Here is a 15955-nt window from a genome sequence, read left to right as displayed (position 1 = left end):
AAGGTGGGGTCTACTTTTTTACAAAGGTTTGTATGAGACTTGTCTATTTGGGAGTTGTACAAATCATTTATCTATTCCTAATGCATAAACTTGAAAGAGTAACAGATGCAAAATGAATCAGCAAAACCTTGCGAGCAATCCAACCTTGCCTCTTCTCAAACCAATAAACCCAAGACCACGCCAAATTAAACCTGTAGAAACTACAAGGTCTACCAAAACAATGCTACGGTACAATATATTCTGCACGAAAACATTATACAAAATAAAAAAATAAAGAATTCTCGCAAATATCCGTGATAGGATTTAGTTGAAAAAACATAAATGTAGTAGCCTACCATTCTCAAATTACATTAGGCATGCAACCCGACCAATCTGGCTTGGATTTGAGCCCGACCCGGTGACCAGGCCAACAAGAAAATAACTGACCCGACCTGAGTTGGGTCAATCCGTATGCTAGTTGAGTTAAAAGTCTAAACTCTCACATGCCCAATACCATTTCTTTTCCAAGACTTGAAGATTCGAATGAGGTCGCGTGATGTTTTTATTCAGGCTACCAAAATGTTTTAGCTAAGATGAGCTTTGTCGATTAATCAGCTATCTTGTGATGAATTCTTGGATGCTTGGTGGATGAGGGCTACAGCAAGTTGGATCGCGTGGTCTCGAGGAATGGTAAATCCTCACCTAGCAAAACTTATATTCTCGGATTCGACTCTGCCCCTATATCCTCATTTTCTTTACTCTTTCCTATGTGTACCTCTCTCTTTCTCTCTCTCCATATCTAATGCTTATATGTTATTGGGTCGTGGGGAAGTGAATGATGATTGTATTGTTTGAGTCGAAATGACCATGCGATTTTCCTTATTTTCCCTCTGTTTGAGGTTGTGCTTGTTACTTGTTAGAGTCGACGAATGGAGTCGACGGTGATGACGAACCGAGTTGATGGCGACGACAATGAAAAATGGGGAGGTATGGCAGCTAGGGTTTGAGATTTGGGGAGGGATGGCAAATGGTTTGAGATTTGGAGAGTTTTAATCGGATCAAAACCGACAATTAGCATGTTTAATTTGCAAGTTAGTTCAACCAGCTTTTATTGGTCAGGTCGGGTTGTACAGACGGTACGAGTTAGCAACTTTTCTGCACAGCCCTAGAATACATATTATTTTTTTTATGAATAATGACTCAAGAAATTAGATACCGTAACCAGTGGAAACAGCCCCATTTTTTTTTACTGAACTTCACCAATTTGCAGTGGTTTACAAAAGGCTGGGATTACTCTTTCAGCAAGAAGCAGAACAAGATTCCAAAGAACTGCCATAACTTTTCACAGTGCCAAAGATTTTCCATAAGACGAGCACAGGAACAAAAGAACAAAAAAAAAAAAGCAAACACGAGGAAGCACTACAGAAATACACAGCTACCAAGTTGAACTACTTTCCAGTTTCGAAGGAAGAATATTTAGGAACCAAAACTGCCACAATGAAATGTCCCATAACAAATGACCAACGATAAGATCCAAAAAGCCAAAAGAGAAGCCTCTATAAGTCCATGGCAATCAACTACAAGCCATCTTCCACAAAACCAGAGCCAAGTTTATTTCGGACTGTCCTCTGAACATTGAGAGATACATGTTCCTATATAGATGTTGAAGCTCTGTTTGTCAACAAATTCCTAGATTACCGCATTGGCTGTTGATTATAATGGTTCTTCTCTTTCTTCTTTGCTGCAGCAAGTCTTGCATTCCTTGCAGCAGCCTCTTGAGCAGCAGCTTTTGCAGCAGCGTCCAACTCTTTACTAGATTTCTTCTTCTTCACAGATGCCATCTTCTTTAGCCGCTCTTTCACATCAACAGCCGATGCATCCTCCTCTGTCTGTTCACTAACAGCAGCTTCATCTTGCCCATTGGTTGCATCCGTGTTGTTGGGATGTTCATGGGCTTCTTTCACCTCCTTGGAAGTTTTATCCTTCCTTTTCTTTTTCTTGGAACTTTTGGACTCTGCATTTTCCCTTTTCTCTCCATCTGCATTAGGCTCCCCATCTTTCTTATCTTGTGCAACATCTGAAGATGCAAGACAAGAAATACACTAATTTAGACAAATTTACCAACATTAATGCATGTGAAATGTTAAATGCTTACTGGCTGATATAAATCCCAGGGTGCCTAATTATCATCACATCAAAAATTAAAACAATTGCCAAATAATCAAAATCTAAAGCATCAAAAGGAGCAACTCCAGCACTATGCAAGATGCAAATAAGCTTGAGGTTTCATATTTCTAAAAATTGGCATATTAGAAATCAGAACCTGAAATTACGAAACAAATGTGGTGATCCAAGGACAGAACAAACAACAAACGTGCCTAAGCTTCAGAGATTGTGATTCGATGTGCATGTGCAATCACATGCATGCATCTGTGTTTCTCCGCCAGTGGTTGTGTTGTCTGTCTGTGTCTGCACACAAGCAGGTGAGATAGAGAGAGAGGGAGAGAGTAGAATCTATTGCATAAAACCCTAGAAGAGATGATAGTTAGACTCTTGGAACAAGATAACTTACAATTCAGCTTCTTGAAACTCCTTAAATCCCAAACTCAAAAGATAAAAGACAAAAATAAAGCATAGGTGTCTCTCTTGTATACATCATGTGTACATGGGCTATGCCTATTATTTTCATCAATAAAATCCTTCATTACTTATCAAAAGAATTCAAGAGATAAAAGAATAGCAGAATTTGGAAAGGGGAACTTCACTATTTTAATCAGGGAAACTGAACTAGGCACACAATTAAAAGCATTAAAGAGGGGGTCTCATTTACAATTAATGGGTAAAATTTACCACTGGACTCATCTTGACCATTGCTCTCTTTCTGGGTAACTCCAAAATCAGCCAAAAGGGCCTCAAGTTCTGCAAGTTCCTTCTTCTTCCTCTCCTTTTTTGAAAGCTGCCTCTCCGACTCCTTAGGTCGCTCAGAAACTTCAAGGGGTTTCTTCCCTAGTGCTTCAGGGTGCACAGGAACATCTGGTTCACGTTCATGCTCTTCCTCTTCCTCTACATCATCATCATCTTCATCAAGAATATCTTCTTCACTCTCACTATCCTGTAAAAGCAGATACACAAGCAATTAATGCCTTCCAGTACAGAAAACCAAACTGATTCTTGATGATTCCCATGGTCATAAATCATGAAATTAATAACATGAGCAAGGTCAATAGAAAAAACAGTAAAATCTTACCTCCCACTACAGACCCAAAACAAAAACCAAATAAAAAATACAAATCTAAAAAATTCATGTCACCATAGAAACCATCTTCTAACCCCTGCCGGCCCAACACTAGAGGGAAAGATCATACAATTTTCTATTACTAAGTAGATGATTCTATTCAAACAACTTCCATCAACGTAAAACCACTTTTGTGTGGCCATATTCAATCAAATTCTAAGTCACCAAAATCCCATCAATCTAAACTTCCTTTGAAACAACAGCAGCATAAGCCTTTCTCTTCTGCATACTAATGCTGCCATATCTAGTTAACAAAAGTTTGCATCTATCCATCAACCATGATCTTACTTTTGAAGTGTTCAAAAATTCATCAAACTTGTTACATCATCAACTGTGTTTCAGAGTTACTGTACACATGAGCCTCTTTACCAGTACATGCATAGATGTTAATTTCTTCATTTTGCAACACATACTTTCTCAAGTAAATTCCAGGATTCAAGCGGGGCCTTAAAGGCCTGGGGTAGGTTAGACCTACCTGTTTCACGCGATCAACCCTGATGTACACATGCTAGAAGACAAGACAAGACGGCAATGGTTGTCCAAAGATGCTTGAGGATTCATGAGAGCAATTACGCTTGGGTACGGCTATGAAGACATTTCTTTTCATAAACTTTTCATGCATGTTTGTATACATGACGATAGAGAATATGATTAGTAAAATAATAATAATCCCATCGTCCACACACCTCACATAGTTTTTTTTTTTTTTCCTTTTTTTTTTTCACCCCCAGCACGTTAGGTGTGCTGGGGCTTCTTCACACAGTAGAGTGTGAAGAAGATTTTCTCTTATTGCTAAGATGAAGACTTCAAAACGGACACAGGAAACGAGTCTCAAATATGACAAGATGGTTAAAGCTGTGAGCAAGCAACGAGAAAACTCTTAAAATAGTTTAAAATACCAACTAAAAGATAGAAACATAAATTATTGAGATCGGCAATCCATACTGTTTTCATCAGGCAATATTCCAAAAAGACACGTAATTTTTGTTTAAAAAAAAAAGCGAGAAAAGCAATAAAGAGAGAGAAAAAACAGTCACCAGCTAATGCAAAGAGTGCAATAAAAGAAAAAGAAATACGCCCACCTGTAGAGGGCTCTCCTGCTCCTGATTCTGCTGATCATGCTGATCCGCCGCTCTCCAGACCGCCTGGGGCGGGGCGGTCGTGGCGTAATAGTCATCGTCATCTTCATCGTCAACATCGGCCCACGATTTGGCATTCAAAGGGGCCGGGGCCCAATACACCTGCGGCTCGGGCTCCTTGGGCTGGGCCGCCGCTGATGCGGTTTGGGCCTTAGAGGAACCTTTACTGCTCTTGCGGTCCTTATCGGACTTCTTCTTCTTCCGCAGAGTCTCGAGCGCCGCAAACACGTTGGTATTGTTGATCACCATCGACCCCTCGTCTCTCCTGCTTCCACCGCCCACCATTTTTCCTCTGCTCCCAGATCGGCCCCAAGTGGCGATAATGGATATAAATTTAGGATAAAGAATTAAGGGAGAAATGTATAATTTCAGTGTATCTCTCGGGTCGAAGCGTAAATTCGCTGTGAATAATATCAAATCGGAGGATTTCCTTATTATTTAGGGTTCCGAGTACTCGAGATCAAACAAGATCCCATCCAAAAATACACTGCTATGTATTGTGAAGGCAAAAAAGAAACAGAAAACTTTATGCTTCTATATGAAACTTCCTTCGGTTGAGATGAGAGTCGCGAAAAATGGAGGGTCCTCCGGGAGATCAGATTCAGCGAAGATTAGGTATTCGGAGAGAGGAAGTTATGGAAAGAAAAATTTACAGAAGGAAAGCTCGCGAGAGGAACAGAGAGGGTGGGGGGAGAAGAAGAGGAAGAATAATAAATGAGAGAGAGAGAGAGAGAGAGATTCTGTTATGGTTGCAGAGAGTAGGGCTAAAATTGAGAGAGAAGATAACGTAATGAGAGATGCAATTAATTGGGAGGTTTTATAGGGGTCGGTTCTTTACCTAATGGTACTTAAAAAATCTTTAGAATTACGAGCTTGGTACAAGAAAATATTGCGAAAGGCGGTCCTTTATAGACTTTATTCTTTCCCCCCTTTTGTTTGTTCCCCCTTAATATCTACCACATTTATCATTTATTAAAATAAAATCTCAATTGTTTATTTTTTAAAAATAATTGTTGAGAATAAACTTTAATATTTATAATTTAAAATATCTAAAAATGGAGTTGCGATTAAGTATTTTTTTAGTATAGACAGGTGATAATTTTATCAAAATTAAAATTATGTTTATCTAAATAATTTTAATTATACGTAGTGGTAGAATGAAAGTAAATATAATTTATTTTCTGATTTTTTTTTTATAATCCTAAACATTTTTAAAAAGTTGAATTCCTAAAACATTGTGGCACCGCCTTTAGCAAATATTTATAACGGGACATTAAAAAAATTGTGGGAGTTGCTTAAAAATCTCGTGTAACTTCCGGTTAACTCTCTCTCTCTCTCTAACATCTAAAAGCATTATATTTGATAATCTGACACCATTTGATAAATAAATACAAAAAGTCTATGCATGTTAACAGGTTTATACTCCATTCGTTTAATTATGATACAATCATCTATCATTATATTTTCATTTAATTTTGTCCATTCGGAAAGAAATTCGATGAATCTGCATGGATAATAGCATCACAAGAGCTTGAAGTAGGAAGTTTATTTGGAAAGATTACAACAACCATTGCAACTTTTCAGGTTAATAGCTTGTTCAGTTTTTGAGGTGCATAGAGGCCAAATGAGTATGTCCATTCATGAAAAGCCATTGACATTCGAATTTTATGCACATATTTTTCTCAGATTAGTTGATTTCCCTAACTAACTACTGCCAAATAGAAACCTAATACACTCTACCAACTAAAACATCGCCAGAAAAAAAGTGAGAAAAATTTTCAAAATACCATTCCAAAGAAAAACTTGAACAGCTTTCATCTGACACCATGAAAGTGACCATTAAATGAAGAAAATCAACTTCCCAAGAGTGATCTATCTTGGAAATATGGCACCTCAGGAGTCTAAACCAAAAGCATGTGCCGAAAAGCTCAACAATAAACTCCCCTTGTTTACATTACACAGACTCGGAGTGAAGACAGCAAGTATAACAATACATCATAACATATCCCATAAAAGGATGAAGAAATAATTTTTGCAGTTCTCATTGTTTTCAACATGTATACTTGCATTTATCCATACATATGTATCACATTAGGCAAACTGGAAACTTAATTTATCTCTGCCTGCATGAATATTTGGTTAAAGCAAAACGGGGAAGGAAAAGATATAAACATCATCACAAGTGAAAAAACAACATTTTCTTCATTCTCTTCAATTCTGTATCTGCAGTGACTAGGCCACAAAAAATAGGAAAACCATTAGGAAAAAGATCAATACAAAGAATATCTTGATCATCAGCCACCTATTAGATGATATGCTGTTCAGATACTTGAGCAGCGCTCCTTGTGCTCCCTCCACATTTGCCAACGTGTCATCCATGTTCTCATCAATCCTGCAACAAAAACACCAAGATCAATTGTCAAAAAAAAATTTCAGGTCAGGAAGCAATGAATTCCTAGTATAAATGTAGCTCACGAAAGCCCTTTCACATTCTTAACTGTTGAGCATATGCATAATGCAAAAGATTGGAACAATTGATATGGATATCAATCATTGAATGAAATTACTATAAAATATTAGAAAAATTGATATAGATCTCCCAATAATAAGAATAGTTTTTTAACCGTGAGTTCGTGTAAGAGGGGGGGAGAGAGAGAGAGCCCATTTCAGCACCAATATTGTTATGAAGCAAAAATTGGCAAGATCTATTGTACAGTTCATACATAGGCTCTTAGATAATGATGACTCCAAATATATCTGTCAGAAATTAGATTTTAACTTGTCTGAAACTTAAATGTAATCTTTTATCCGGTGGAAATCTTATTACTGTCATAAATTAGCTTAGGCTACGATAATTGATATAATCATATAAAAAACAAACAAATCCAACCAAAATATAGTGAGGGATTTATGATGAACACGATTCACTAGTCTAGCAGCTGGTATTAATACTTTACGAATGAGATGCGTGACATATACTGAAATAAAGTGGTCAATGTTAGCCATAATTTATCTGACTTGTGCAGCGTAAATTATATTTATGAAGTTAGGTACTTCTCATGTATACTCCCCTGTGTACTTGGGCTTTGCCTACTTTTATGAAGAAAACTTCTTGATTACCTATTAAAAAAAAAATAAAAATAAAAAATTATGAAGTAAAACCTGATCGCAATCTCTCCTTGCTGAGAGACCAGTGTTGCCAGCTGGTTGAAAATGCTGCTGAGCTCGTGAATAGTGGATTCTACATTCTGAAGTGCCTCAGCTCTGCTCTGCATGTAAGTGTCTTGCAATGGAACCAGCTGCTGTTGTTGCTGCTGATGCTGTACCAATGGCTGACTCTCCCCATCCATCTGCTTTCTGTAAATTTAGAAACCAGGAATAAGGTTTCACGTGGATGTAAATAGAAAAGTTCAAGGCCCCAGGATCTTGGTTCAGGTGATAACTTGTCGTTGGGTAGGTCTTAGCTTCAAGTCTTGCAGAAACAGATAAAATAATGGCAATAACTAAAACAAAGTTTCCACTCCACATCAACCCCAAACACAGCAGAACTTGGCTTTACAAGAAAACTTACAATTCGTGACTGGAACCAAGATAAGTAACAAACATTGAAATCTCAAAAGACACAGCAAAAATTAGCCTCAAACCAACAAACTAACTCTTAAATAGATAATACTATCCCAGTACAAATATTGCCAAACCAACAAACTTACTCTTAGTCTTACCTAGGAAACGATTGGGATGAAGATGGTGACCCATTAGCCCATGGAGGAGGAGGGGCGTTTGAGGTACTAGCAGCAGACCTGGCAGCCAGCGGACGCTGACGCACAAAAGGATTTGTAGAGTCCTTCGACGCAGTAGAAGAAAACAACTGTCTTCTGTTCTCGTGAACCTTCAAGTTCTTCAGGAAGCCAATGAAATACCATTAGTCTTGGAGTAATAATTAAAAAGAGCCATGAAGCAACAATGGTGTAACAGAATCCCAATGAGATAATCAGCATAGCTGAAGAAGCAAGGATACCAAGCAACACTGTCCATACCTCTGTTCTCATGGTCAGAACTTCTTTGAACTCTTTTGTGGTGCTCATCAACTGATTCTTCAGGTCATCTACAACTGTAGTTGAGTGACTATTGGTGTCACTAGAGACATTCCCACTCTCGTTTCTAGAGTTGCAGAGAAGCTGAAGGTCTACAACTGCAGAGTTTAGTGCAGTAATATCTTGCTTGATAAGAGCTGTCAGTTCCTGGATTTCTTTGGTGGGGTCATCAAAAACTGAAGTCCTCTTTGCCACTACAAATCAACAAAAATACATTAAAGGGAAAAGTTGGCATCAACCTTCACACAATACATTTACAATGAGCTGGTAATAGGGGATAGTAAGGATTAATGATTTTGCAGTTAAATATTGGGTCGTAAAGTAGGACCATTACTATCCAGACCTTCTGACAAAGCTTACGTGGTGCGGAATGCAACTTTAGAAAAGATGTTGAGGAGGTCAATGGGATGGAAGAGCTAAGAAGTTATGGCTCTATAGGGTTATAACTCACGCAGGTGCTGATGCCTAGTGCAGTTATATAGGTGCTTGCTCCATGAAAGGGGAACTTTGACTATAAGAGGCAATGTCTGGAATGTGATCCCACTATAGATTATATAAACTCCATGGAAAAAAAGGAACGAAATCAATGGTGTTTACCCCACTTAAATTCCCCTAAGCCCATATTCTTAAAATATCTGTATGATTGGATGATTATTTAGGCAGCATACAGTTCTCTTCATCCGTTTACCTTCATTGATCTAACTTTTGAAAATCGAAAGAAAAAAAAATTCTCAAAAAAAAAACCTTTTCATATATTGTTGTAAATTAATTGTGTTTGAATGAATAACAACAAACAAAATCATCACAATCCAACCATTTGATTATAAGAATGCCCCCACGCTGTTTTCTTTCCGACATTTGTACCCACAGTAATTTTTGTTTTATAAGTAATCAATCAAGAAGTTTTATTCATAATATAGTAGGCATAACCGAGTACAGAGGACGTATAAATGAGTAATGCCTAACTAGGATTTACAACTGAAATAAGCAAACGTCTAGACTCTACAGTATATTTTATGACTGTTAATTTAACGCTTTAAGAAAAACTTTTCAATTCATTACTTACACTTTGCCAGCTTTGCCAGTTTCTGCGATGTCTGGTGTATCCCATACCCGATCTTAGAGGCCCTCTTGTTAAACTCGGACTGAATTGCAACTGCAGATCGTTGTTCCTCTGATTTTGAGCTACTGCTTGGTCCATTTGGCACAGACCCTGATGAAAATGACTTCTTAAGCTGATCAGCTATGCTCTGGAACTCCTGTGTCCGATCACGAAACGATTGTGCCGATTTGGCATGCATTTTCTACTCTCAACTTAAATGCAAATCCTACAATAACATAGCCACCTGACATCACATACATTCATTCAGATCTTTGGATTTGAACCCCCGTGACTTTAGAAACAGATAAAATATATTCAAATTTTAAATCTTATATGTTTCATGGACGATTATAAATCTTATATGTTTCATGGACCAGAACATGCCGGCAAGAACGACAAATAAATGGTAAACCCCAATTGAGCTAAAAAACAAGTGGGCTTAGTTGCTCCAATCTTTCAATACTAAATTCTCATCAATTTTCTCAGCAATATAACCCTCCTATATCTTCAAAACCATATACATCCATTCAATAAATAAATGTCCTCATTTTCTCATGGAAACAAAAAAAAAAAAAATGGGGGAAATTAGAGTTTCGTATCCTAGAATTCATGCTATGCTGGGGCCAACTATGAACTCAGTTAATCAGAAAATTACATTATGTCTAGTTGAATTGAAGTTTTTCCCTGAAACTAAACAGTACGGAATACGTTCTAACCGTTAGTGTCTTTTTTTTTTTCACCAAGACATTCCCTCATCAACGAATCAGGAACAGGAGTATAAGGCTAAGCGCAGCGAAAATCACCTTCAAGACGCGAGATCTGAAATCCTAGAGCCGCGGAGCCAATATTATCCTCATGAATCGCGTCTAATTTCAGGAACGAAGCGATGAAGTTCCTAGATCTGGATCAAGGTCAGCCTTCATAGAATCGCGAGCTTCTTCATGCGAATGGGATATCTGAGGTTTTCGTCGGGTTAGATCGGACGAATTCTCACACGATGTCAGATCCGGTGGGTAGAACAAAGGTAGACACGGACGAAAATCGAAGATTTGTGGAAACGAGAGGGCTCTGTATTAACGAAGGGGCGGAAATTTCGACGTCGTGTATAAATGTATAAAGCACAGGCTCGTCCCATTTCCTTTGCTATCTATGCTTACAATATTATTTACATAATCATAACTCTTGATGTGTCTAAAATATAATTATTTACAATTACTTTATTATTTTCTCCATATAATATTTACAATATTATTTAAAATAATATTTATAATATAATTTTATTAATTAATATATCAAATCAAACCACGTCAATATGTATATTTATTTTTATAAAATCTCTTTATGATTAAAATATTTCCTTCATATAATATTTTTAATATAAAATTATACGTTCGCATGGCACTACTAAAAAAAAATTATAATATACTATAATTTAACAAATAAATTTTTTACAGAAAAATTTTTAGTTTATAAAGATGTATCAATATTTTACGCCGAAGGTAATACATTGGTTGGATGCAACAAATACTTTATAGGTAACGTTTAAGAATAAATCTATACTCACCGAGGATCAATCCCGATGATGGGTCCTGATGCAATTTTTTTTTATTAATTGATTTAAGAAAATATTTTTTAAATAATATTATGATTTTTTTTGTTAAAAACAATTATTTAAGGATATGAAAAAAATGAATAAAATAAATCCAAAAAAATAAATTTTTTTTATAACTTGTCGGTAGCCATCCTTCGTGTAGAATGTGTTTGAGAAATCTCAATAAAAAGAATCAATCGAGTCACTCCTCCAGAGAATATACCAACAAACAATCCATTGTGGGGGTTTAATATAGATTTGGATTTTACAACGACAAATAAAAATAAAAAATAAATCACTAGTTTCAATTTGGTCATTTCTTCAACTCCAACCATTTTTTTTTTATCGGTATTTCTTCAATTCCAACTTGACAGTGAGTGTTTCTTAACACCTTCAAATATGTGATAAAAGAAACAAAAATGTTACTTTATCCACTTAACTTATCATTCATTTTAATACTTCGTATATTTTATTTTTTTTACTTAATAATTAAAAAAGTGATTTTTTAAGAATATCTTCCCATAAGTACATTTGATTTACTCAGAGCACTCACAATGAGCTTTGTAAAATCAATTTTTATGTAAAATTTGAAGAAAAGTAGCTTGAAACTACCTCTAATGGATCCTTTATTTTCAAATGTATTTTACATTTTACTACAGTGTTCAGCTAAATGTAGAGTGAACTGTTTACAAATGTAAAAATATTTTATTTATTTATTGTCTTTTCATATATTTTATCTCTCACAATAGTTTCTTTATCTTTGTACTTTTTTTTCCAACAAATTATTAAATAATATAATATAAAAAAATAGATAAATTGATGTATGGTATATTGTAAAAGTTAATATATAAAATAGAAAAAGTGAATTTTGATGATATATTTTAAAAAATAAGATACATAAATAATTGGAAATGCTCTTATGGCGGTCACGTATATCCCACATTTTCTTAATGGTAGATTGCACTGCAGAGGAAGGTAAAAAAAAAAATTATCCCCCACTTTTGTCCTCCCTCCCCCCCTCTCCCTCTCTCTCCTCCATCCGATGTTGAGTAGCTGCAAGCCGCAAAGGGAGTACCTTGAATCAATGGCCTGCTTGATGAGTCTCTCCATTCTGTATAGAGATGGATAGCTTCATTTTTCTTAGTTGTAGAGTTCGTACAACCCCACCAAAATTTTGAAGTGAGGTCAAAATTTATATCCAATTTTTCCGAGTTCAAACACAACCTCCAAAAGAAGAGCAAAAACACACAATAAAATCACAGTGAGCCGAAGATTAAACTTTTCAACGAAAATTTGACAAATCCCATTTCCAAAGCTACCAAAAGCTCACTTTAACATTACTTAATGCGAAATCAAAGAATCATTATTTTCCACGAACCTTGACCATGTGGTTTTGATAGGAGGAAAATAGAACCACCTTTTGCACAAAAGACCCACTTAACGATAAAACTTGGCTCAGAGAAAAGGAAAAGATCCAAATGATAAAAATGAGAGGAAATTGTAAGACCTCCTTTCACACACTGCTCAGAGACTGAAACAGAAGATTGATTATTTTCATGAAAGACAGTGAAATAGAGCATGCAAAAAATGTAGCAAGGGAGAAGATAATAAAATGGGAGCCATCATCACAAACTTGGAATAGACTGAAAGGGATTAATTGAAGAAAATGAGCGTATCCACTTCCATACACGGGTGGGAGAGAGTTTTGTTTTGATACGATGTGATGTGATGTAGTGCTTAAGTTTATTATAAGGGAGTCTGATGTGTCAAAATATTATTGGTTGCCGTTAAACCCACAACGTAAGAATTTCCGTTCTAAAAAGTAACTCTTAATGTATTGATATTTTTTTTAAAAAAGTTTTAAAATGATAAAAAAAAACATGAATAAAAAAATTGAAAAAAATAAAAATGTGATTTTGAACTAGCAGTCATTTGCAGCAGGCTACTCTGAGCGGCATAATAGCACCGCTCAAAAATACTACTTTGCCCACTCAACTTGCTCTCTCATTTTGACACCTCATATATATATATATATATATTTTTGCGCATTCCTAAGGAAAATACTGTTCAATTTAGAATGCTCAACATAACAGTTTGGCAAATTCTCGAGAATCATTTGTATAGATCGATATCAAATTCAATCAAAATTTCCTCGCGTCAGAGGTAATTCACTAAATGCAGGAAAAAAAAAAGGAAACAAAGAACGAAAAACACAAATTGCTCTACGAAATGTGTACAACAGTATAAAATTAGGGCAAACCGAGGCATTCCTGCAAAAAGGAAGATTAAATACAATATACAAATTATATGCACAGAAGGCCAAAAAGTGCTACTACTTCATAGCTCTGCTACCGCATCAAAGGTTGCAATGACATCGGGCTGAGTAAATAGCAACTCCATACCATACAGATCTACCGGAGGCAACTGCCCTTAATTGAACTCTGGCTCTCGTTCCATTTACAATGTAAGGTGAAAGATGTCGACACATATTTCACTTTTATCCTTTTTTTCTTTTTCTCCCTACAGATGTTCAATTGCGCCACTTTTAAGTCTCTCCATCCGAGCTTGAAGCCCAGACAATGCTTTCTCATCCATAGGAAGAACCCCACTCTGCACTGCATTCTCTGAGCCAATGCGGTCTGATGCATGGGAAACGTGAACAGAAAGTGCATGGTTTAAGTTATCATTCATGGACATAAGTGGCCTGCTTCCAGTGTCAGGATTCCCAGCAGCTGCTGCTAATTGCATGCTCCTCATCCTTTCTCGAATTGCATCTAATGTCCCACTGGTTACTGCAATTTCCATGTGGACTTCACTCTTAAGTCCCTATTACAGAAAAAATCAAAATTAAAAACACAACCTGAATCGCTGGCATAGATTACCTCCAGTTACAAATCTCTCGTTTCTTTGGTCACCCAATGAGTTCTCAGAGGTGAATCCCCTATAAGTGAGGGGATCTATGGCCCTGTTGTCTTCGGCATACGATGGTGGCAGATTAAAGTTTGTTGGATCAGATTTCACATTCAATGCTTTTCCATCATTTAAAGCATTTGTATGCAAAGGGGAAAGAGGCGCAAATTCGGGGGAAGAAATAGTTAAGGCTGCTGGAGGAGGGGTTGGCATTGGTAAACTCGAGGGAGTCCTTCCAGCAGCTGCATTCTTCTCCATCTGCAAAAAGGCAAAACCAACAGCTTATTGATAATTTCAATTGTTTGTCTATGTATGTGTGCAAATGTTGGTGTTCACTTTACTTTTACTGGAGTAGAAAAATTCACTGGTAAGGACGAAGCTACAAAACCTGAGCTAAACCATCCCTAATATAAGTGCGAAATGCCTCACTCGCATTTTGGAGCTGAGAAAATATATCAACCTGAAATAGGAAAGACAAATACTTCAACCAGGTAAGCAAACAGATGGACCTAAGTAAGTGACTTTGTAACTAACTTGTTTCCATCCCACTTATAACTGGATAATCAAACATGAATGTCGAAATAGAATCAACAAATTGAGTACTTACCTTTGGGTATAATTGAGTAATGCGGTATAGCTCATATAGACCAATGCTGCAAGTTTGCTTGTCACCAATTTTCTTGAATATAGCAGCGAGTTCTTGCTGTAAGTAGGGGGAGGGGGAACCAAATGAATCATTATTTAGTTACAACAAGAAAATGGAAAAGCTCAGGAAAAAGAAAAAGAGAGAATGAAAAATAAAATCAATGTAAGAGGGATAACCCCAAATAAATAATTGTATGGTAAGCACTAAATTTCCGGTAAATGGAAACCTTCAACTGGGCATCAGAAGAATGTGTGCCAGATGATGGATTGTTGGCAGCTGAATCACCCCAATGAGTTTGGCCCCCAGGCCCCGATGAGGTCAACATTCTCGCAGCAGCTAATGTCTGCAAAGTTAAAAGAGTATGATTATAGGCAAGATGAAGAGATCAAGAGAAGCAGATCATCTAACTAGATAAATACCTCAAGATTAAGATCAATGTAGGCAAGAATAATTGGCTGAGGTTTCATATCTATAGGAACCATAGAAAGGTGACCCTTTATTGCAGCTCCACGAAGCTTCACAAGTTCATGTAGTACAGTTTTGACCATACGTAATGGTTTGTCATCAGCACCAGCTCTATCGTGGATTTATATTTGGCAGGAAAAGAACAAAAGAGATTAACTCAAATCCGGTAGGAGACAAGAATGAAAGTTGTAACTGCAGGGTAAATATTCAAGAAACATACAAAAATATATTAAAAGCAGATACCTCCTCCTGATTTCCTCCATCCCCAAATCTTGCAGGTATAAATGGATGCTTTGAAGGATACGATCGAGATCAACATCGTATATGGTGCTTTGTAGAACCTGTACCGTACCAAATGGAAGCAGAATTATTGCATATCCATGTATATATGTGAACATAATCAGACAAATAAGAATATAAAAAACATACAACAATAATACTTCATCCATAGGGAACAGGTTACCCCAATTACCTCTTGCCGCATCCATATAGTTTCAATACCCAGGCTCTTTTAACAATTTTGGTAGTCATGGTTTCTTAAAAGTTATAAATGAACATCACTCTTGGAGAAAGTGACTGTCTTCCAAAACTAGAATTAATATTCATAAAAAATATCAGATAAAACTTCATTTGGGAAATTCCAAGAAGCAATAATGATACATAGTTAGAACCGAGGACAAGCATTTGGTAATTTTAACCACATACAGAGTCTAGCAACCCTCTGTCATCAGCGG

The 15955-nt window shown here is 36.5% G+C and overlaps 3 protein-coding genes across 7 annotated transcripts in view; all 3 read right to left on the bottom strand.

The window, feature by feature from the left end:
* Positions 1 to 1283: 1283 nt before the first annotated feature.
* Positions 1284 to 5210, bottom strand: LOC109009618 (probable serine/threonine-protein kinase kinX). The gene is made up of 3 exons (XM_018990189.2): positions 4357 to 5210; positions 2830 to 3091; positions 1284 to 2056 (listed from the first exon to the last, which is right to left on the bottom strand). Exons 1-3 carry the CDS (start codon positions 4696 to 4698, stop codon positions 1674 to 1676), a joined length of 987 nt encoding a protein of 328 aa, XP_018845734.1. The 5' UTR covers positions 4699 to 5210; the 3' UTR covers positions 1284 to 1673.
* Positions 5211 to 6396: 1186 nt separating this feature from the next.
* On the bottom strand, positions 6397 to 10742 carry LOC109009619 (syntaxin-32-like). 2 transcript variants are annotated; one of them, XM_035682732.1, is made up of 6 exons: positions 10413 to 10742; positions 9574 to 9853; positions 8451 to 8701; positions 8136 to 8311; positions 7576 to 7770; positions 6397 to 6805 (listed from the first exon to the last, which is right to left on the bottom strand). In XM_035682732.1, exons 2-6 carry the CDS (start codon positions 9806 to 9808, stop codon positions 6646 to 6648), a joined length of 1017 nt encoding a protein of 338 aa, XP_035538625.1. In that variant the 5' UTR covers positions 9809 to 9853; positions 10413 to 10742; the 3' UTR covers positions 6397 to 6645. The 2 variants fall into 2 exon arrangements, with proteins under 2 accessions (XP_035538625.1, XP_035538626.1); XM_035682733.1 differs by having other exon boundaries at positions 9574 to 9835.
* Positions 10743 to 13278: 2536 nt separating this feature from the next.
* LOC109009616 (protein MOR1-like) overlaps positions 13279 to 15955 on the bottom strand; it is a 37591-nt gene continuing 34914 nt past the window's right edge. For 2 of the 4 annotated variants that reach the window (XM_018990183.2, XM_018990187.2), the window contains exons 48-54: positions 15465 to 15562; positions 15176 to 15332; positions 14983 to 15099; positions 14718 to 14813; positions 14499 to 14570; positions 14083 to 14368; positions 13279 to 13992 (exon numbers count right to left, since the gene is read on the bottom strand). In XM_018990183.2, the coding sequence (XP_018845728.2) occupies positions 13721 to 13992; positions 14083 to 14368; positions 14499 to 14570; positions 14718 to 14813; positions 14983 to 15099; positions 15176 to 15332; positions 15465 to 15562 (1098 nt within the window). In that variant the 3' untranslated portion in view covers positions 13279 to 13720. The remainder of the gene's footprint in view (positions 13993 to 14082; positions 14369 to 14498; positions 14571 to 14717; positions 14814 to 14982; positions 15100 to 15175; positions 15333 to 15464; positions 15563 to 15955) is intronic. The other 2 variants (XM_018990184.2, XM_018990185.2) reach the window with 1 other exon arrangement.

Source organism: Juglans regia, chromosome 11 (genome assembly GCF_001411555.2).
Source record: "Juglans regia cultivar Chandler chromosome 11, Walnut 2.0, whole genome shotgun sequence".
NCBI classification, from domain to species: Eukaryota; Viridiplantae; Streptophyta; class Magnoliopsida; order Fagales; family Juglandaceae; genus Juglans; species Juglans regia.
This window is presented reverse-complemented; position numbering and strand designations above follow the sequence as displayed.